Below are 23,650 nucleotides of genomic sequence, written 5' to 3'. Positions count from 1 at the left end.
GGGGTCTTAGAATCAGAGAATGTTAAGGGGTTGGAAGGGACCTTAAAATTTATCTAGGCTCAATCCCCTCTGCCATGGGCAGGGACACCTCCCACTAGAACAGGTTGCTCAGGGCCTTGTCCAGCCAGGCTTTGAACACAGCCAGCGTTGGAGAACCCACAGTCACAGGAACTCTTTCTTCCTAATATGTAACCTAAATTCCCCCTCAGTCAATTTGTACCCATTGCTCCTTGTCCTATTACTACAGGTCCTGACAAAAAGTTCCTGTTGAGTTCTTGGCTACTGCTGTGCCTCTTGTCACCTGGCTGGCGCCGCAGGTGCGGTTTGTATGCAATGGATCGGTGCCAATTCACGGGCTCTTAAGTCTCGCAGTGAGAGATTTCGACCAGTAACTCACGAACCACCATCTCAAGAAACCCACCTACTTGAGAACTGTGAGCATGCAGAAACATTAGCATGAGAAACAAGAGAATCATTCAATCTATTCAAGGTAGAATACTAATTAATAAGAGAACTAAGTAACTTGTAACCAATGATCTGTGATTTATATGTTTGCTTATACATATATAGATATATAGATATTGCAAATTTTCAAGGATTGGTGTGCTTTATTTGTGGAAAACTTCACCTTGTACCCTGCACAGAATAAACAATGTCTCCTTTCTAAACTATGCTCAGCGTCTGTGTTTAGAGAGTCCCTAAATTGGCAACACTTCTCTGCCATTGTTAAGTAGCTTTCTTCATTGCTACCAAGGAATGGTTCGTGTGCTCATGTGTGGGAATAAGTTTGAGATAACCAAATTATTAGTTGACAGTATTTTCAGCATTTGCAGTAGCACTCTTCAGTGGTCGTCTGCCAATTACAACAACGTTTTCCTCAGGCAGAGCCGCTCTGGCTCAGCTTTGCCTGCCATCTCCTGGGCAGGGGGGCAGCGCTGCCCCCGAGGCCACTCTAGCACACGGCCAGGCTGGAGGCAGGCCACCGCCAGAGCTGCAGATGCGAGAATTCAATGTCAGCACAGGTGGTGACACGGACTCCTAGAGACTACAGACCCCAAATCACCATAGTGACGCCTGCTCCCAGTGACCTTGGTAAATTAGAATTTTTAGTATTTGCCAAATCATATCTATGGAAAAAGTGAAAAACAGAGCAGAAATACTAAAGGACATCTTAAATGATATGTAAATTACATATAATTGTTGAAACTGTATGAATTGATGTTTTGCTTTGGCTTAGTCATATGCATATGCAGTTAAAGCAATTGGTGTACATATTAACATTATATTAAAGAGTCCAGAAATCTCATTGCTAATACTTTACACTTTTCAGCTAATGAAGGTGAGATATTGAAAAAAACACTTAAGAAACTATCAGGGGAGATGGATATGCAGCAGTAAATTATTAAGATTTAGGAACATCATATCGAAGACGAGAATGAAAAGTGTATTTACAGGTTAAAAGAGCTGGCACGATTTCATCACTCACAACAACTACTTTGGGTGGAGTTCTTCAGAAACCTTTTCATCAGCACTTCCTTTTTTGAGGTTCACATTAATGTTTCATGGCACAGTGCCATGTGAAGCTACTGGAAATATTTCCAAGTGAGGTGGCACATGTAAGACGCAGTCTGGGGAAAGCTGGGGCGCGGATCATGCACCGCAAAACCGCTGCAGGTATTTATTTGTATTGCAGTTGAACATGCTCAGCCCCAGGAACACGGAACGGCCCCTGCCACCCTGTAGTGCTGTTTTACAGCCCCGTGACTCGGTGCCCAGGAGAACCACACAATCGCTAGAGATGGAAGGGACCTCGGGAGACCATCTAAACACCACCTAGCACAGATTACACACGAACGCATCCTCGTGGGTGTCTCAGAGCTTCCTATGCTTCGTGAACCAAAACCTGCACTTCCTCTCTGGCCGAAAGCCACAAATATAAATATATTACTTTGCCTTTGCCTTCCTCCCACCACTTCCCCAGGGAGTCAGGGGCACCGCTGCTTCCCAACAACAGGAGCTAGGAACGTAAGGTGGGAACGAGGCTTTCCATGCCTCGGCAATGCAGTATCATCGGGCGGTTTCGGAGGCGCGCAGGGCGCCCGGCCCTGGGCGGGCCCGGGAGGTGCCGGCAGCGCTCCCCAAGCCGCCCAATCAGAGGGCGCGGGGCGGGGAGCGCGGCGCCCCATTGGCGGGCGGCCGATGGCGCGATGGCGTGTTCGCCGCTCCTGATGGCGCGTGGGGCCGCGCGGCGCTCGCCGGACCGTTGCCGCGGCGATTCGGCGGGTGACGCGCGCGGGCGGGGCGTGCCGCGCGCTCGCCATTGGCCGCGCGATCGGGCGATGGCGGCGCCGGCGTGTCCTTGCGCGGCGGGGCGGGGCGCGGCGCGGGGCCGGCGGGACGGAGCGGGGCCGGCGGCGCAGTCCGGGGCGCGGCGGGACGGAGCGGGGAGCGCGGCGGTGAGCGCGGCTGGGGCGCGGCGGTGAGCGCGGCTGGAGCGCGGCGGTGAGCGCGGCTGGAGCGCGGCGGTGAGCGCGGCTGGAGCGCGGCGGTGAGCGGGGAGTGCGACTGGAGCGCGGCGGTGAGCGGGGAGTGCGGGGCTGCGGGTGGGGGGGCCTGGGGCTGGCAACACGCGTCCGCCGTGCCGGGCGGGCGGGCGCCGGCTCCGGGCCCGAGTGCCTGTTCGGGAAGGCGGCGTCGCTATCGCCGCACGTAGGGAGTGGCGGCCGCTGCGCTTTACCGCCGCCCTGGGTGGTCTGCGGGGGATGCCCGTGTCGCTGTCCCGTTACCCTCCTGACGCCGTCGGGCTGCCCGCGTTTCGCTTCTTCGACAAAAAAATGCCTCTCTGGCAGGGTCTCTGTGCTGTCGTGTGCGTTCCGGGTGAGCTGTGCACAGGTTTTCTGTCGGCTGTTATTGCCGCTTGGTTGCTGTAGGTACTGCTGAGTCAGATAGCAGGAGGTGGGAAATTAATGCTGATCGAATAGATGGTGTTGCAGAGGACTGCTCTGAGGTTAGAGCTGTGTAACAAACCTTAAGAATTTAAGAGGCAAGTCGTACTGTTACGTGGGTGGTAATTGCTCTAAACGATTACTTACAACCGGTCTAGTTTGCTTTTTACACTCTGATTAATTTTTGAAGGAGTCACATTTGGGGTTTGTCCATATTTTGCATTCTGTTTTTATTCTCAAAATGGATTGCTTTATTTTTAGAAATTTTTAATTGAAAACAATAGCAAACAGGACTTATAAAGCATCCCTTTTGACCCAACATTTTGAAACTCAATAGAATTACACAGATGTTGAGTTTAGGTTTATATTTAATGTTATATCTTGCTAATTCCAAGCTACAAGTCAGTGTGTGTGCATTAATATTTTAAACAGAAATACCAGCTGATGTTATGCATTGATTTTTTTTACAGCACTATAGTGCAGAATCACTGTGTGAAATCATCAATATTTTCTAGAAGTGTCAACTGAATAGTAGAAAGCATCCTGCATTTTGGGCAGGTTAAATAAACACAAAAACTTTAAAGAATCCTTTTACGTTAGGACTTAGTATCACTTAGTTAACCCCAAGATGAGTGATGAGGCATCCTGTATTTCAGGATAGCAGCAGTTACTAATGCAAATAAGATACTATGGATCATTATTTTAATAAATGAATTATTGCATTCCGCCACACACAATTAATTATGTGAAGCCATTTTACTTTTACCGTTTTTGTTTAGAAATAGGAAAAACAATTTCTCAATAAAAGATTCTGAAATCTTTTGTTTTTTGATTGTCAGATAATCATTCTAAAATGAAACAGGTGAAATAGGTGTATTAGCAGTATTACTAGGTTCAGGACTGGTAGAACTCTATAAACATGTAGTAACTGCTAGTTATGATTTTCCTGAAATAGAGTGGTATTCAAAATTATTTGTGTTTTCAGAGGATGTTCTGATGCCTTTTCTATTTTTTGTGTTGTTTCAAAATCTTCAGCACAGGTATTCTTCTGGCTGGGTTTTATTTTAGTTTTCCTAGTTAAAATGTACCTTCCATTGTGCTGAGGAAAAAATTATAATAGCAGTGTGAAACAGCTTTGCAAGAATTGCATAAATTTTCAGAACAGAATGACGTGTATATGATATAGAGAAAAAGAAGGAATAATATCGACTTTAAAAGGAGGGGGTTAGTTTTTTATTTTATTTTTTAAAAAAACATTCAATTAGGAAATGAAATAATTTGTTCTTAAGGAAGGCAGTCTTCGCAAGTATTTTCCAAGTTTGGCTCCACGAGCCACAAACATCCTGTCACACCTTCACTGTGGAAGAATAAAGAAAAATAAATAATTGCTGTTGCTGCTCATGTGATTCAGATTGGTATTGGTAGGAAACCAAGATGATTCTGGTATCTTCAGGAGCACTTAGCCAGATAGATTTGCCTGTCTGTTATTTTCTCCATTGAATGTTGGCTTCATTTTTGATGTCCAAGCAAATAAGTAATACCAAAAGTCCTATGGATGGATTGTTGCATTTAGGACAGCACAAATGGATTTTTTTATCTTCTTTGAGGTGGTGGTATGTAGAGCCCTCAGGCCTCCATGGAAATCTTGCAGTACTAGATTGGTACATGTAAATTGCAGATTGTCCCTGTTAGCCAGGCTATTAAGCATTTTTTAAACTTTACAGTGCACTTGTAGAAGCTATTGTTTTTGTGCAGTGTGGAAAGTCCAGTTACTAATGTATGTGAGAATGTTATGGCATTTTATTTCTATGCCATAAAACATAAGTAAAGATCTTTGGCAGACTTGCATAAAGAAACAATGCAGAGCAGATAGACCAGGATGTGGTCTGAAGGACGTGTTGAACATTCATGTTGTTAGTTATGTGAAGGACAGCTGTGAAAATTTCTGGTAAATGTTTGTTATCTGTTGGAAGCAGAGGGATGATGAAATGCACCAGTAACCAGGGAATAGTAAAGAGTAGAAGAGAACTGCCACAATACTGTTATGTGAGGACTTGCATGCTTTAGACAAAGAAGGAATATTTTTGAATTGTAATTAATTTGTATCACGGAATAATATTGAACACAAAGTAGAGAAGACACAGTCAGAAACATAACATTGCAATTCCTGCTGTTGAGTATTACCAGTAATGGCTAATTGATAATTTTTATAGCTCATCCGTATTTTTGACGGGAAGAATGAGTACAGAGAAACAACAAAATTTGGTGAGTGCTTACATAGAAGGTAAAAACAAGGATTTTGGGTCAAAGCGGTATCAAAATTGTATGATAGGAAGATTTTGAAAGATCTCATGAGAGTAGTGAGGCCTTACTGTTAGAATCACAGAATCTTCTGATGTGGAGAGACCCACAAAAGTCATTGAGTTCAGCTGTTGAATGAATGCCCTTTATTGAGATTGAACCTTCAACCTTGGCTTTACTAGCACCACACTCTAATGGATGACCTAATCCCAGTGGCAAAGACCATGAAGAAACTAGGAAGATGGGTAGTACAACAAAAAAGGTTGAGAAGACAGGAGCAGATCACATTGTATTTTAGAGTATTAGAAATAGATGCGTTTTACAAGGATGATTGAAGGAAAGGTAAAGATTAGTTTCTTTACTCTTCTCTGCCTTAAGTGGTTTTGTTTTATTTCCTGAAGGATGTCTTGCAGGAAAGTATAGAGCTGTGTCTTTATTCACTGAATCTTGTACTTATATGAAGTATTCCTTTGCTGCAGGTTTGCAAAGTATAGAGAAACAGGCTTGAAAATGCTGTCCAGACTCTTCCGAATGCATGGCCTTTTTGTAGCCTCTCATCCATGGGAAGTCATTGTGGGAACAGTGACTCTCACTATCTGCATGATGTCTATGAAGATGTTCACTGGGAATGATAAGATCTGTGGCTGGAATTATGAGTGCCCCAAACTTGAAGAAGTAAGGGTTTAAAATAATATATTTGGTGTAAGGATTTAAAATAATTTTCTTTGGTGTTTATCAGTCCCTCCAGGGTTTTCTATAGAATATGATCAAGCTGTGATGTATTAGGAGTAAAGTAGCTGTGGAGAAGCTTCTTCATGGCCTTCTTTTCTTACTTTGGATATCAAAGCTGTATGCAAACAGTGATGCAATGACCAAGCATTTTAGTATTTTAGTATTTTTAGTTTTTAAGGCAAGACTAACAGTGATATTTATTTTATTCTGGAACTTAACTTTTAATGCAGCTTTACAATGAACTTAACATTTCACAATGGACTTCCCATAGTGTAAAAGCTAACTAAATTCCTTTGTATTTCATACAGGATGTTCTGAGCAGTGACATCATCATCCTGACAATCACACGCTGCATAGCAATTCTTTATATATATTTCCAGTTTCAGAACCTAAGGCAGCTTGGATCAAAATACATTTTAGGTATTGTATCTGATTTTTGTATTTGCTGTATGTGTTTTAATTGTGGGGGACGTGGTTTACCTAAATTGGTAACAAATACTAACCTTTTAATCCTTATGTTCACAACAGCATTATTTTAATTATTTTCTGGATAACATAAAAAAGCTTTTGCATATATCAAAGTACTATTTTTTTTTTTTAGTGAAAGGTTGTGTAGGATTATATAAACACTGAAAATGTCATTCTTGAAATAACTGTTTATTATGTGAAATACTTAAAATTGTAGAGCTGTTTAAGCCAGTTTTAATTTTACTTAAGATTATGGCTTTTATTTTGAGTCTTACTTTGAATGCATTACAAATTTTAGATTTTAATATCTATAAAAATAGCATCTCCTTCAGTTTGCGTCTCAACTGCTGTTAATGCACTGAGATGGGAATTATCATTCATTGTTGTGATTCATCTAAAAGTGGGGGAATTCTGGTTTTTTTTCTTTTCCTTTTCTTCTTCCTATGTATAACCAAAAAAATTCCTATTCTCTTGTTTTTTTAAGGTATCGCTGGCCTTTTCACAATCTTCTCAAGTTTTGTTTTTAGTACAGTGGTAATTCACTTCTTGGATAAAGAACTGACAGGTTTAAAGTAAGTAATGAATTGTTATTCTGGATTTCATGCTTATGTTTTCTTTTTCCTGTACCATAAACCTTGACTTTTAACATATGCCTCTTTCTTTTTCAGTGAAGCTTTACCATTCTTCCTGCTTCTGATTGATTTGTCAAGAGCAAGTGCATTAGCCAAATTTGCGCTCAGTTCCAACTCACAGGTCAGGGGAGTTATTTTTGAGGATTTTTTGGTAGTTTGGTGCTTTGCTTTAGGATTTTTGTTTGTTTATCTTGCAATGGTGGTTTTTAATTTAATGTTCAGAATAGAACATTGTCCTATGGCAGGTGATTAGAACCTAGGTGAGTTTGAAGGTCCCTTTCAAGACAAGCAATTGCTCATACAATTTATAATTGTATGAGCAATCCAAGTGGAGAGACACACAGGCAGATAATGTCTTGGGGATACATAAATAACAAAACGATCAAATTCTATTCAGATTCTCTGTTCTCTTGTCTTCAAGCCAGAGCAGTGTTCAAGCGGATAGTAATATGGTAAAACCAGTGTGCACAGCCATGGGCATTGTTAATTGTATGTATGAGCATGACTGCATTAAATTGGAACTTTAAACCAGCAATGCTTACAGCTCTTCCAAGGAGGCTAAGGTTCCTAGACAAAGTCTTCCTTAAAATGGTTACTGATAGTACAATAGTTAATTTCTAGGACTCAGGAACAGTATCTAAAGACACATCCAATGTTACACTGTTACTATGAAAAGAAGCATATTTTTTGGCCAAATGTTAGCAGAATGAATGTAGCATATGTGCAGACAAGAACATCCAATACATTTAACCCAACACATTAGGAGAGATTGAAAGGACATCTTGCTTGTCGTACCTGGTAATGTTTGTTTCCTAATAGTCCAAATTCTGAACTAAAAGTATATTAACTGGGATTACTTTGTGCTTACAAAATACTGTACACGGCATTTGCACATACTAATTGTGGCAAAACATTGTGTTATATTTTAATTTGGTGTATATTACATTGTACAGTTTCTATATATGCAATATAATGTGTTCTATATTATTTATGATTACTGCAGGTACAGAATTTTTTACTATTTTTTAAGAGAATATTTTACAAATAGGTTTCTTCTACAGTTTTTTTCCCCCCTCCTGCCCTAAAAATACCATCACCAGGAAAACAGTAGCAAACTCTCTAGAGTTTATCATGCCTGCTTTCAGGAGGAAATCCTTTTCTCCTCAGCAGAAAGCTTTAGTGCCTTTTGTGACCTCCTTTCTATCAGCTGAGTCTACAGAGTTAAATATAAAATAATAAAGTAATAGTAGTTGAAGTAAAGATATGTGATTGTAAGAAATCCATGACACAAATTCCTTCAATTTCATGTCTTCAGGTTTAGAAGTGGTGTTCTTTTGAATTTACTGTAACTAGTAACTAGTCTCTCCCCATCAGTGTTGTAGAAGCTTAGAATACTGATGAGGCAAAGGTAGAAAATTAAATGATTTTGTGTCAATAGACTGTGAACGTATAATAACTTATATATAAAGTACAATAATAGAGGAAATAGAATAGATTCTCTGTATGCTTTCTCATAACAGTTCATTTTGAATAAATGTTTTAGAAGGCCTTACCACCATAATACTACTCTGTTTACTAGTCATGTTATGTATAACTTAATTAGGTTTTTGTCTTCATGTTAATGGACAGAAATCTTTCTTTCTAGGATGAAGTAAGAGAAAATATTTCACGTGGAATGGCAATATTAGGCCCTACGTTTACCCTGGATGCACTTGTGGAGTGTCTTGTAATTGGTGTTGGTACCATGTCAGGTGAGCCATACAGTGTAAGGGTCTAAATATGTCCAGTTAAAAAAAACCTTTTGAGAGACATTAGGGTATGGAGAGTTTCAAATAATAGGTGTTAGCCATGAGAGTGGAGCAACTTAATCTATTTATTTATCTATCTCCTAATTAGCTCATTTTACTGGTTACTGCAAATATGAATAATATATACATGCTGAACCAAAGTTGGAAATACTAGTAATGGCTTTCCTTGAGCATTGTGTAGTAGGAATGAACATCTGTGCAGCTGCTTTCATAAGATTTGGTTTGGGTTTTTTCCAACCACACTGCTCTTCAAATGATTTTGGTCCTTTCAGGGTATTGTGTATTAATAAGCTGTTTTCTTCTTTATATCTTGGGGATAAAAACTCATTTTGGTGCTGTATATAGTTTTTTAAAACAAATTTATCCTGTTAGCTCTTTCATCCTTACTAAGGCATTTATGTACTGCATGTACAGCATGCATAGCATGGCTTTTTCTGGATACTTGTGAAGAAGTAGGTGGAGTGTATACTATTACTTTTTGCCTGAACATCCCATGTTTGAAAAAGGAGTTCAGTACATAATGTTGGCTAATTTTTTTTGCTCAAATAAGTAAGGAGTTTCAAGCTTTCATGATGAAGTTTAAAATCTTGGTGAACTTCATTTGTATTCATTTAGAATTACACCTTAAAATACTTTTCTGTCAATACATAAATACATATTGTTCTTAGAATAAGCCAATACACAATGAGTAGGCCTTAAGATGCTTGTTTTTAATTAATCTCAATAGTTCCTTCTGTAATCAGCAATGTCAGTTTAATGATTTCTTTCTTAGTCCAGCGGCAGTTCTTCAGCTATAGCTAATTGCATATTCAAATGTAAAAACCGTCTTTTTATTTAGGTGTACGACAGCTTGAAATTATGTGCTGCTTTGGCTGTATGTCTGTTCTTGCCAACTACTTTGTCTTCATGACCTTCTTTCCAGCTTGTGTGTCCTTGGTATTAGAGGTAAGACCAGCTTCAAGACAACCTCAAGTTTAGTATTCAGCCCTGTGCTTCTGTAGGCTATATTTTTCATCATGGAGTTACATGCCAGCATGTTCATCTTCCTTTCAAAGTAAACTGGTGACAGCAATGTGTAAATATCACTGTAAATGAGTCACACTCAGTAGTAGTTGTGATCTAAAGCAAACGGAACAGATGATACTGTAATTTATTGTCTGTCCAGGGTTTTTCACAATTGAAAGTCTAATTATAGACTCTTGGTAATTTGTCAATAATCAACTAAAAATGTAATGTGGGATCTTATTTGTTGGTTGTTCTAATAGGTACTATTTGACTTATTTTTGTTATTTTATTGCAGCTTTCAAGAGAGAGTCGTGAAGGGCGCCCTATATGGCAGCTTAGTCATTTTGCTCGTGTTCTGGAAGAAGAAGAGAATAAACCAAATCCTGTGACACAGAGGGTCAAAATGATTATGGTTTGTGGCTCTTTTGCACCTGTAGCTATGCAATCAGTGAGGTGTCCTGGTGCAAAAATCAAGCTTTTGTTTCCTGTAGACTTGTATTCTGAAGCCCATTAGTTGAACTTAGTAGTAGTTTTTAATTAACTTACCCTATATCTACACCTGTCATTTTCCTGCCTATGGCATTTCTGTGCCAAGCACTCAGGGCTCTTTCATGTGTACTCCCTCTTACCCCTGCAGTACCCTCAGCTTCCTTTGCTTATTTCTTGAGTGAGAGAAAAAATGTGGGTGGGACACATCCAAAGCTACTATACAGCAGTGTCACAGTAGGCCAAAAAGGGTGTTAATTAGAGGTGTGGAAAATCAGCTTTTGGGTTTTAGAAGCATGGGAAGCATGAGGGGGAAAAAAACAGCAAAAAAACCCAAACAAAAAGAGGGCAATATTTACTCGTACTAGGTTAGATACCAAGTTACATTTGAAAAATTAATACTTGTTTTGTGTTTTTGATACAGTCACTGGGTTTGGTTCTTGTTCACGCCCACAGTCGTTGGATAGCAGAACCAGCTGCTCAAAACAGTACTGTTGAAAATTCAGTGGGATTGGATGAGAATGCACCAAAGAGAATTGAACCTAATGTTTCACTGTGGCAGTTCTACCTTTCTCGGTGGGTGGCTTCACAGAAGTGTGATTGTGCTGTATTTCTACTGCTGCCAAGCTAGAAGCTTGTCCTAGATCACAAGACTTGCAGACTTTCAGGTCTCATCACTGTAAGACGTCTTGGAACCAGAGGTGACCTTTTAGAAGAAATGCCAATATTATGCCATTTGTCCAAACCCTTGAAGTAGTCAAGAACATGATCAAGAGCTAGCTCTTCTGTATGCATCAAAACACTGTCTTTTCCCACTAGAATCTTTCACAGCATACTGGGAAATAATTTTAAGACTGCAATAGAGTAATTACTTACATAGAGTTTCTGACCATTCACACCTAAGTGCAAAAGGTGCAAAACCCATTTTATATTATGGCTTTTCCTTCAGCTCAATTCAAGTTAGTGTCATCTGTCATTTCATGTTATTTCTGAGAAGTCAGAACTTTCTGGTATAGGCATGGGGTATTTGTCCCTTCTTAGCAGTTCATCTTGCATCATAGTAGTCCTAATTGGTAGAGGATGATAAATGAAACTTTGTCTTGTCATTGGGGGACGGGTGTCAAATCAATTTGACGTAGTTATCAGTGAATCTTTTACAGTTATTTTTCCTACTGAGGCTGCTTTTTAGCCAGATTTATGTAACTCTTTAATGACATCTGAAGATTTTCGTGTTGATAGTAGTATGAAGAATGATTTTTCCACCCTAGCCTAGAATACTTCAACATCCTGGTAGAAAATATCTCCTAACTGGAATTTCTGTAACTATGTGAGGATGGAATTCTTACCCTTTCTGAAGCAAAAAAATGTCAGAATGCTGTTATAAGCAACAAATTGTATATACTCTATATTTATTTTTTGATCATTTTTAGAATGGCCAGTATGGATATTGAGCAAGTAATCACACTTGGATTAGCCCTTCTCCTTGCTGTCAAATATATTTTCTTTGAGCAAGCTGAGACTGAATCTACCCTCTCACTGAAGAATCCCATAACCTCTCCTGTGATGGTACAGAAAAAGGTCTCTGAAAATTGTTGCAGGAAGCAGACTGGACTTCTGAAAAACAATCAGAAATCTAACACAGGAGAAGAAGCTTTCATACCCAAAGATGAAAGTGGTAGGTAATTTTTATAGTTCTAAAGTCTGGACCCATTAATGAGTATTAGGAACAAATTGTGCAATCTTTGGTAGCATATTATATTTGGTATCAAAACTTAAGGATTTTATTAACCGGAGTTCATTTTATTATCTTTGTGCAGCTGAAGTCATAAAACCTGTATTAGCAGACTCAACCAAAGCTACATTTGTGGTTGGCAATTCCAGCCCTGTGGAAACTTCTTCATATCCAAGTGGAAAAGAGGAAGAGATTGAGTTACCTAAAGAACCACGTTCTATTGAGGAATGTGTTCGTATACTTGGAAATGCACAGGTATGGAAAAATAACTATTTTATTTAATCCCTACTGCAACATCTGATTTAAGAATTGTTAGAGTTCTTTTCCCAGCTTTTAAATTATCCCATTGGTTGCAATATCATTCTTCAGGAAATTAAATGGCTTTAATAACATGGGGGACTGTGGAGGTCACAGCTAAAATAAAACTCTTTAATGAGTTACTTCTCAAATCAGTTGAGAAGGATGGGAGGAGGGATCAGCTTCATCATCATTGATAACATTCCAAGTCTTTGGAGCTTCAGGAGGTACACGTACAAGTGGGTGTCTGATCATGAAAGTTTTTGATCATATGTTGGCCTGCTGTAAAACCTGATGTTGGCAGTTGACCCCTTTAGCAAAGTAAAGTTGTTACTCTTTTTCTTTTAGAAACATTTTAAAAGATTTTCACCAGGAGAGTCTCTGTTTTCTCTCTCCACCCTTTGTTTTCAGGAAGGAGCAAAATTTCTTACTGATGCTGAAGTTATCAGCTTAGTTAATGCTAAGCATATTCCTGCATACAAACTGGAAACCCTGATGGAAACCCAGGAGCGAGGTGTATCCATTCGCAGACAGATGTTATCTAAAAAACTTCCTGAACCTTCATCTTTGCAGTATCTTCCTTATAGGAATTATAATTATTCTTTGGTAAGTATGAAGTAGACAAGCAGAACTGACTGTATAACTATTTTCCAGACACATGAAGAAGAAAAACATGAACCGGTTGGAACGAGTCCAGAGGAGGCCACTAAGTTGATTATCTCACCTGTGAGGACAGGCTAATAGAGTTGGGATTTTTCATCCTGAAAGTGGAAGCTTTGGGAAAACCTTAAAGCACTTTCCAGTAGCTGAAGGGGGCTTACAAAAGAGCGGAAGAGGGACTTTGCACAAGGATGTGTAATGAAAGGACAAGGGGGAACAACCTTAAGCTGAAGAAGGGCAGATTTAGATGTTAGGAAGAAATTCTTCACTGTGAATGTGGTGAGACACTGGAACAGGTTGCCCAGAGAAGGTGTGGATGGTCCAAACGTGGCAGTGTTCAAGGCCAGGCTAGATGGGGCTCTGAGCAACCTGGTCTAGTGAAAGGTGTCCCTGTTTTTGGCAGGGGCGTTGAAACTAGATGGTCTTTATGGTCCCTTCCAACCCAATCAAGTCTGTGGTTCTATGAAATAAATCCATAGCCATGTATGTAAGTTAACAATAAGCATGGTCAAAACTGATTTAGAAGGAAAAAACTAAAAGGCAGACATGAGGTACCAACTTTAATTGCTCTTAATATTTTTAAACCTAGGGTGGTGCATGAGTTTTGTAAGTTATCCAAAAAATATTTCCTATCAAAGTATGCAGCTCACTTATCTAAGAAATGTGGAGTTCTTCTAATACTGAGCCACAGTTCAACTGAATGATAATACTACCTTGAGCACAAATTATAATTGAAATTTTTTTAAAATTAATTTTAAAACTTTAAGGTTATTTAGGTAACACTTAGTACTATACAGGATTCAATATATGTTGCCTAGTGTTGAATAACGTTAGCTGTTGATAGTTATAGCTGTTAACTTTTTGAGGTGGCAATGAGTTGCTTTATGGGTAAATTTGTGGGTGTTTTACAAAGATGCCTTGGTGTAGTCATAGGCATTGTATGCAGCATGCTGTACTGTACCACTGGAATGTAAACTAAGTGATTCTTTTGTATGGTTTCTGTAAGGTGATGGGAGCTTGCTGTGAAAACGTGATTGGATATATGCCTATTCCTGTAGGCGTAGCAGGACCACTTGTTTTGGATAACAAAGAATTTCAGGTTCCAATGGCAACAACAGAAGGGTGTCTTGTAGCAAGCACAAACAGAGGATGTAGAGCAATATGTGTAAGTACTGTGTGACTTTAAAAGCTTAGAAATTCCTGTATTACAAAACACATAAATATAATGCATAAAAATATGCATTCTATAAACCTAAACGTATTCAGGTTTATATAATGCATATTTTTGATTTCTTGAAAACTAAAATTTCAGTAATCTTACTTTATCCCCCTTCTGCTTTGGTTTTTAGCTTGGTGGAGGAGCAAGTAGCCGCATTCTGGCAGATGGGATGACTCGAGGACCTGTTGTAAGGTTGCCCACTGCTTGCCAGGCTGCAGAGGTGAAAGTCTGGCTTGAAAGCCCTGAAGGTTTTAAAATAATTAAGGAAGCTTTTGACAGCACAAGTAGGTTAGTATGATGGCTGTTCCAGCTTCATTTCCAGACATAAGAGCTCTGTGGATGGTAGAAAGATCTCAGTTGTTTTTTTGGAGTACTGCAGTAGAGGACATTGCATCTCTCTTTTGGCTGTCCCAATGCTTTATCTAAGAGGACAGAAGTCAGTCTGGCTGTGTGCCAAGGCTAGCAATAAACATTTTTCACTGATAATGGTAAACTACTGTATGTTAGCAACAAATAGATCTACATTGCATAATAATTAATAGAATATTAATTTGTCTAAGCTTTTTTTAAAAGATCCTATAAACTTACTTTGATTTTTACTAGGCAAAGTAACTGTAACTGTAATTACTATGCAGAAAAAATCCTCAAAGTTTGGTTGTAAGCCTCTCACATGATATTATTAATATTAATTAATCTGAGACAATACAAGGTAAACTAATGCTAGAACTGAAATGCTAAAAAATGTAAAACAGTGGTAAGAATAAGTCTAGTTCAAGCCCTAAAGTTTTCCCTAGGGCTTATGATGATCTTCTTGCTTTAGGAAGATTCAGAGAGAGATTTTCTTACCTGTTGTGTTTCTTGACAAGCATCAGCCAAAGATACATCTGTATTTTGGCCAGAATCAGCTCATGCTGCTTTTTAAATGCAGTACTTTCTGCCTTTTGAGTGACTTGTGCAGCTTGCGCTGTTGAAGATAGCATGTTTTTTTGTCTTGCTGTAAAACTTACGTCAGAATTTCCAAAGGCCTGATTATTACTTTAGATCTGGTAGTGAGATGTTTTAAGGAATACAAGTGAATAAAATTTATGTTAACAGTTCAGGATATTTTATTTCTTGAAGTTCAGGGATAGAAAACATAAAAAGGCAGTGAATACTTTAACAATGAATATTTTTGTTGTACTTATTCAAGAAAGCACCATCCCTGTAAGGGTTCAAGAAATGACTGGACATAGCACTTCGTGCTGTGGTCCTGTTGAAATGATGATTGTCTGTCAAAGACTGTACTTGTTGGTTTTCCTTTATGAATCATTTTTCCAAATGATTCATAAAGGAATCTATTATTCTGTATTTAGCAGTGCAATTTGCAAAGATTTACTGCCATTTTGCCACTTAAAGCTAATATTCCCATGAGGATTGTAAGTAATAGTTACATTTTCTTGCAGGTTTGCCCGCCTACAAAAACTTCTCATCAGTTTGGCTGGTCGTAACCTTTATATCCGTTTTCAGTCTGGAACAGGGGATGCAATGGGAATGAATATGATTTCAAAAGTAAGGATCAGTCCCCTTAAGTATTTCTAAAAAATGGGTATTCTTTTTTAAAAATAGCCTAATAAACTGTGACATCTGGAGGACAAAGACAAGACACAGTGGTCTTTGCACAAAATAATAAAAATGTTTGTTTTTGTCAAGTGTAGACAAAACTAGGAAGAGAATGATGAAAGAAAAAAGTAATTTTTTATTTTATATTTTTATAATTATTTAAAGACAGTATTTTTGGTAATAGGAGAAGCTAAAATGGTTGCACTTTTGTTTTAAGCCAAAGATTTTATCCAGCAGTAATTATTCTGTTACTGTGTTCATCATTTCCTAGTTAATAAAGAATTAGGAGTGGCAGCAGAGAGGTGTTCTCTAGTTTTGCTTGTTTGTTTTTATGCAAACATGGGGAAGAACTTGAGATGTGATCCTTAGATTGCATATCTAGATCTTTAGATTGCTTATCTAGATCCTTAGATTGCAAAATGAATAATGTTAGACTTAAACTTCATTTAGAATAGGTAGTCAGAACTTAAAAAAGGGGATCTGATCATAGACAAGTTCTAACATAGCAGATTTTCTAGTCTTGATTTCCTGGTGTAAAGAAGCTCTTTCCACTACATTCAAAATTGATTCATTCTATGCCTGTAATATTTAACCTAGTTCCTGTTGTATCTTCAGTATGGTACCCATATGTCCATGTACCTAGAAGGGATCCAGGGAGTCTGTATGTACTGGGAAAAATCAGTTATTCCCCAATATAATTCCCAAAGTGATTAGAAAAAAGATAGTCGTAATTGTTTGTGGTTTTTCCCCTTCTATTTCTGGTTTCTTCATTATATTTTTTGTATTTTTCTCTTTTTCTTCCACTGGTAACTGATTAGAATACTGTTCCACTGTCCTTGAATAGCTTATTTTACACCCATAATGATAAAGCTAGCCTCTTAACTGTTTCTGTGTAACAGGGTACTGAAAAAGCACTGGTGAGGCTGAACGAAGAGTTTCCTGACCTTCAAGTTATAGCTCTCAGTGGTAACTACTGTACAGACAAAAAACCTGCTGCTATAAACTGGATAGAAGGAAGAGGAAAGTCTGTTGTCTGTGAAGCAGTCATTCCAGCTAAGGTTGTTAGAGAAGTAAGTGTCTGCTCTCTTGTTTATAAAAATACATACGTTTTGCAAAACTGATGCTTATTTTACATCGTAAATATGAACTGAAAGTTGTTTGCCAGGTAAGGATAGTTCTTAAATGTCTTTTCAGGTACTTCTGTAGGATAAGCCATTTCTCTGAGTCAGTAGATACTTCCTTTTTCATTGTGGCTAGTGTGAAATAGTGTGTATGTGTTTAATGATACATATCTAGTTGAAGGCATTGGGATTTTCATGGTTAACCTCTTAAAATTATGCCACATTTTGACAGATGTTTACATGCGGTGTTTTGTGTGTCATTAAACCCAGTCTTTTAACCCTTTCACTCGTATTTTGTCTCACCTGCACCTGGCTTTCTCTTCAGTATTTATATGCGTCCTACTACAATGGAAACAGATAATCTGGTGGTTTACTTACTCCAAAGCTGTCTTGGCATCTCGCATGACCAAGGGTATTGCTTTATAAGCAATGCCAGTTGTATTCTCTGGCCAGCTTGTCCTCCATTACAACAACGTCTTAGATTCTCTTCCACCTGAGTTCAGAAGATGGCTTTTGTGTCAGATAAAATCCATTGCCTGTTACCTGGTTGTCAGCACGGGCCATGGGAGACAATATCCAAGGAAGAATTTACTACATTGTAACACTTGTTTAAGATCTTATAAGTGGATGATTGCATAGTGGATAGGGTTTTTTTTTTTTTTCCGCTTGCTTTCCCCTAGTGATTTGTCCAGTCTCTTCTGGGACACTGTATAAACTTCTAGAACTAGGATTCTGGGCAATATTCCACAGTCCAGTTTCACCTTAAGTGAGAACTACTTTTGTGTCGATTCCATTTGATGATGCCCCAGTTTTGTACTGGGAGAGATGTTTAAGACTTTTTATCTTCACTCAACTGTTCAAGATGTTATAACTCTGACTCAGCCTGTCCACCTTCCCAGCTATTCTCATTTTCAGACTAAAATGTACTAGTTTCTCTATCAGCAGTGAGTAAACAGACTTTCAGTATGTCTTTGAACATGCTTACCTCTGTATCTTTTACAGTTCTACCATATCTAAAATTCTGGGTACAGAGTTCGACACAGGATTTTAACAGTTTGTGCAGAATGGATTTATTGACATTGATATAATTCATGTCTTCTGGGGTAGTTTACTGTTTTTCAAATTGTTGTCACTAGCAATATCTATTGTAACCTCAGGATTTCATTTCAGGGTAGTAAAGGGGAGGTAGTCCTTTCATAATGGGCATTGATAATTTTTAGGTAAATTTGGGAAGGTTTTCCTCAAACCCCAGCCCTGTATGTCACCACATTTACTTACATTAAACTCGTAATACATAAATATTATGTTTTTGTCAGTGCTGCAGACTTGGTGCAGATGTCTGTCAATACTGTTCCTGCTGTGCAGGAATATCTTAAATTTTGCTCAACAACAGTATCTCTTTTGACCATCTTTGATCATTTTTATATTAAATTCAGTATAAATCTCTTACTTAAAAGTTTCAAAATCCAGTCACTAAAAATAAATATGCCACTTAATTTTATATTACTGTTCATAGTATTTATTTACCTATGTAGAATAGTGGTTTGTGTTGGAACTTTTCAGTTTGGCTCCATATTTGTATGCAAAACAAATTTGGGAAGAGTTTAGCATCTGGAACAAATTGACAGGAATGTTACAATCATGTAAAGGTAAATTAATGGGATATTTCTGCCGAGATGATTTTACTTGTTCCATTCTGAATATAAAGGAGACTTTGAAATGGAGTACCCTACTGTGAACTTTTCTCAAACACCTGTGAAAGTCCAAGCCCTTTGTTTGGACTTTTTCATTGTTACTTGGACATCCTATATTTGAAAGTCTCCTTTGGAACAAAAATAAAAGGTATCAAGGACAATGATTGATTCAAATTCCATACAGAAGCAAACAAGGGGTGAGGGCCATGAATAACCATAAATAGAGTATATCTACTCCTGCCTGAGGAAAAGGGTAGTAAAAGTGTATCTATCACTTTGTGCAGGTGTTGAAAACAACTACGGAAGATCTAGTTGAAGTTAACATAAACAAAAATTTGGTGGGTTCTGCGATGGCTGGTAGCATAGGTGGCTACAACGCACATGCAGCAAACATTGTGACAGCGATCTACATTGCCTGTGGTCAGGTAGGTTTGTTATTCACCAGTTCACATTTTCTTTAGTTCGGTAATTCTTAATCAAACACTGAATGTAAGTGTCTGATTGTTGTTTCTCCTCCTTGATCTGAAGGATGCTGCGCAGAATGTGGGCAGCTCCAACTGCATCACTTTGATGGAGAGAACTGGTTCCACCAATGAAGACCTGTACATCAGCTGCACAATGCCTTCTATAGAAATAGGGACTGTTGGTGGAGGCACCAACCTGCTCCCACAGCAGGCCTGTTTGCAGGTATAGTTCTCAAAGCTGAAAGCAACTTATCTTCTCAAATAAAAGGTTGCTTTCATGTGGTGTGCAAGCAATATTGCGGGAATGGAGCTGCTTGAAACTTGGTGTATTTTATATGAAAATGTTAGAAATGTCTAATGAACTGTTTTCATATATCCAGTTTCTAAAGCTTAAGACATTTACTAATGTCTTAATAATATTAAAGAGACTCATTGGGTATAATTTAGAAATACTGCCAAATATATTATAAATTGACTTAGATTTCATAGCATAATACTGCCTTGTATTTTTTTTACAGATGTTAGGGGTTCAAGGTGCAAGCCAAGATAACCCTGGTGAAAATGCCCGTCAGCTTGCTAAAATTGTTTGTGCTACAGTGATGGCAGGGGAATTGTCACTTATGGCTGCTCTTGCAGCAGGGCATCTAGTCAAAAGCCACATGATCCACAACAGGTAAAAAATGGAAAAATCTGTGTATTTATCTGCTGTTTTGATCTTCTAACAAGTACATGAGAGTTGATAATGATTATGTTGAATAATTGCAACACATAGAAGCAGTGTAACATTTTAACTATCTAATGTAGTTATCTTGCTGTTTTATTAGGTCAAAGATAAATCTACAGGATCTTCAAGGAACCTGCACTAAAAAAGCAGCTTGAATACTAAAATGGGTTTGAAATGAAGAATTGTTTTAGGAACTGACCAGGTGCACAAGGAAAAAAAACCAAAATCTATGAAGTTTAGAATAAAGATTGCCTTCAACTCAGTGATGTCTGTGTAAGAGAAACTAAGAGATCAAGACTTGAGACTAGCTATGCTTGACCTTCTTCAGTGGTTAGAAACTGTGAAAAGAAGTCCTGTCAGATGTCTTGAACATGGCTTTCAAATTCTTACTCTTACACATCATTTTCTGAAGAGTCAGTCTTATGTTTTCACAGGTTGAGATTATTTTGCCTAATAAGGTCCTGGTAACTACTAAACTGAAAAGTAATGTAATGTACTTTGTACGTTTAAAGTAACAAAACAAAAGAAAAAGAAGTTGGTGTAAACTTGGATTGAATGCACTGGTCCTTGCCATCTTTATTTTCTGGTTAAGCAAGCATGTTTTTTAAAGTGATGGCAAGCCTAATCACTTTCTATGAACTCCCAATTTTAATTTGTTCATATATAAAACAGGTCTTAGGCTATCAGACAGTTTAATTGAATGATATTAGTTTAATAGAATTCTCTGCCTATATATAGTACTTAATTTGCTGCTGCTTCAGCTAAGCAGTGCTCAGTGTTTTAACTCCACAATTTAGGTTATTTTTAGGTTATTCCTTTATGTAAAACTTGTGATCTTTTATATTCTAACTGTTAAATATAATCTGTACTGAAGTAGGGAAGAACAGTGTCTTCAACTGTTCTGGTACTTTGTAGAAAAAATTAAATGGTAAGTTCAAAACAGTTATGTGTGAGACAGGTATTTAAGCAAATGTAGTTTCTCAAACATTTGATAGGAGTGCATTCAAACAAGAGTCAAGAACAGATGTTCAAGAACAGATGTTTACACTTACTTAACAAGAAGTCTCTTTAGGAACATACATACACATTGTGTACCTTATGTTGGGGATTTTTATAAGGTGTTTAACGCTTATTCTCCAAGAATAGGTGTTTATCCACCATTTCAGCTGAAATAAAACTAAGCCAGAAAACCACACTGTTCTTATAAAAAAAAAAGGAGGGGATTTTTTTCTTTTAATTTCCTTTTGAACTTTCTTTTTGAGGTGGGGAATATTTATTTTAAGAATAAATCTTAGCTTTTTTGTCAATGAAAAGTACTAATTAAGGGGATTCATTGAAATGACATGTTAATGTAAGAAGCAGTTTTTGTAATAAAATACTGTATTTGGACCAGTGAAGCAGTCTCAGGTGTTCTTACTGTAATAAAGAAAACCCAGGTTTATTCTGGTTTGATTCACCTTTGGGAATACTGCTAAATGCATAGCCCTGCCTAGTTAATCACAGGAGGAAAATTATTAATATGCTTGATGATTTTTTTGTTTGGTTGGTGTTGGCTTTTCTTGTTTGACCTTTTGTGGGGGGAATCAGTGGATTGGGCTGGGTTTCCTGCAGCATCATTCCTAAAGGGGTGACTAGTAGAGGTGCTCTTCTACCGTGCAGATTTGATATACATCATGGTGGGTTGCTTTGTAGTACATTTACGCATTAATATCCATTGTAATGAGCTCATAAATGTAATGTGCAAGCATGAAGACATACTACATGCTAGACATGTTATGATGGCATGTAAATAGCCAATACCATGAATGTTTATCTTCCTGCAGTATTGTTGCTAATTGCTATTTTTATTTAAGGAAATTTGGAATTACTTTGTTTCTGTGTTCATTCAATGATTTTATTTAACACTGGTCTGGCAATAAATGATGGTTCGGTATTCATTTTGGTGGATTTAACTGACATTCTGTCCGGCAGAATTAACTTTTTGTATTATTACTAAACTGAGTACATTTTGGTACAGAACTACTTTTTCAGTTTCAGTAAAACCACGGAAAACATATTGGCTTAATTGTGGTATTTTAAGCTTACTCTATGACTTAGTGACATATTTATAGAGAGTCTAAATTAAGAGAGTTAATGAAGAGACACTGGCAAGCAGTGCTAAACACAGCCAGGGCTATGACACCAGTACTTCTCTCCTTGTTTGCAGAAGCCTGTTGGCATTCATTTATTGTCCTCAAAGTTTAATTAGGCAATTTGCCCAAGGGAGAGAACTAACTAACTGCAGCATTAGAGATACCTTCTGCTGGGGCCTGTTTGGCAAAATCAAACCACTGATCTAGAAATGAATTTCTAGAATTGCTGTAACTTCAGTGCTATACTTTTGCTATGGATAATGGTTTCCCAAATATTTTAAAACCCTAGAAGAAAAAAAACATTTAAAATAGTGTGTTTGACTCTGGTACCACCTTGCTTCTTTCTTTACCTCTTTTCTCCTCTTTGTGTTGAATCTATTTTACCCTATAACACACCAGGTTCACTTCAGCTGCCTGGTGTGGAAGTTTCAGCACTGTGAGGCTTGCAAGCACTACAGCCCCAGCTGCTTCCAACCAGAGAGCTGTTGCCCAGCTGCTGCAAGGCCCTGTCAGTGAACTGCACATTACTGAACCTTCCTGATGGAGGGAGCAGCTTCAGCACAGGGATGCACATCACCACGATATGCACCCTGAGCAGAGCTGTGGTATTGGAAGCCTGGTATAGCCAGGGCTGACCTGGGGGGATGTGGCTCTGCCAGGCTCCAGCACAGGCATTCCTAGGCATGCACACTGATTCCTGGGAAAGAGCACAGCTGGGAAAACACTTGCTTTCTCATAGGAGTGTACAAGTACACACTGGGTGTGTCAGTGCACAGACAGTGGACAATTTTCATCCTTGATGTGAACTTTGCTCATAAGGTGAATACAGCCCTCGGAAAAACTGTGGTAGAGGGCCTGTCCTACTCCTTCCAGCTGTCTTTTGGGGTGCAGTGAGAGCTCTGGCTACTACTCAGAGTGTTTTTCAGATATGTGATCCTCTCCATCTCCTTTAGGACATGGCTTACCATTTTCAACATCATATCCTCTTTTTCCCTTTGGCTTTGGTTAGGGAAGGTTTATATTGCACAATGATACCTGCTGAAACAAGATGATAGTTTGGGATCCTGTCTTGCCCCAGGGCAAGTTTGTATTCCTGTCAGGTCCACCTTGTCCTGCACACAGAGTAAGTAGTGACACTGGTGTGCATCCAGTGACACCCCTAGAACTGACAATTCCATACCTTGTCCTCCTGCCTGGAGATGACTGTTGGCCCCAGGCTCACCTTGCTTACCAGCCTGTGGAAGGGGGAAGGCCTGCTTCCAAAGTTAATCTCACCTCAGCACTCCAAGGCTTTTGCAGTCTATTACACAATGCAAAACTACTTAGCATCCTACCTTAACCACCAGTTTTACTTCAGTCTGCTCTTAGGGGACTCCAAGAGCTTTAGCCCCAGCTTTCATAGGGTGCTCCCATTCCATTCCCACTAGGACTCAGGCCTTCTAGAAGAATATGGTGGATTTACCTTGTTCACCCCCATTTAAGCAGGACAGGAAAGAGAAATTGTAAAGGCAAAAACGAGAAGACAGATTGAGATAGAGACTGCTTAGGAGATGAAGTGAAGCTACACACAGAAAGCAAAACAAAGAATTTATTCACAATTCCCTAGCAGCAAGCAGAGGAACACTAACAGT

The 23,650-nt window shown here is 38.6% G+C and overlaps 1 protein-coding gene across 2 annotated transcripts; it reads left to right on the top strand.

Moving 5' to 3' along the window:
- The first annotated feature begins 2,448 nt into the window (after positions 1 to 2,448).
- Positions 2,449 to 21,941, top strand: HMGCR (3-hydroxy-3-methylglutaryl-CoA reductase). 2 transcript variants are annotated; one of them, XM_036403108.2, is made up of 20 exons: positions 2,449 to 2,548; positions 5,726 to 5,921; positions 6,287 to 6,398; positions 6,931 to 7,018; positions 7,115 to 7,199; positions 8,724 to 8,829; positions 9,725 to 9,831; positions 10,187 to 10,303; positions 10,802 to 10,953; positions 11,808 to 12,052; positions 12,195 to 12,364; positions 12,818 to 13,012; positions 14,073 to 14,231; positions 14,416 to 14,573; positions 15,728 to 15,833; positions 16,784 to 16,954; positions 18,984 to 19,124; positions 19,228 to 19,386; positions 19,682 to 19,836; positions 19,988 to 21,941. In XM_036403108.2, the coding sequence occupies exons 2-20, from the start codon at positions 5,757 to 5,759 to the stop codon at positions 20,040 to 20,042; spliced, it is 2,646 nt and encodes an 881-aa protein (XP_036259001.1). In that variant the 5' UTR covers positions 2,449 to 2,548; positions 5,726 to 5,756; the 3' UTR covers positions 20,043 to 21,941. The 2 variants fall into 2 exon arrangements, with proteins under 2 accessions (XP_036259001.1, XP_036259000.1); XM_036403107.2 differs by having other exon boundaries at positions 2,457 to 2,578.
- Positions 21,942 to 23,650: the final 1,709 nt, after the last annotated feature.

Source organism: Molothrus ater, chromosome Z, assembly GCF_012460135.2.
Source record: "Molothrus ater isolate BHLD 08-10-18 breed brown headed cowbird chromosome Z, BPBGC_Mater_1.1, whole genome shotgun sequence".
In the NCBI taxonomy this organism is placed as follows: domain Eukaryota; kingdom Metazoa; phylum Chordata; class Aves; order Passeriformes; family Icteridae; genus Molothrus; species Molothrus ater.
The sequence above is the reverse complement of the archived record's forward strand: the minus strand, read 5'-3'. Positions and strand labels throughout refer to the sequence as shown.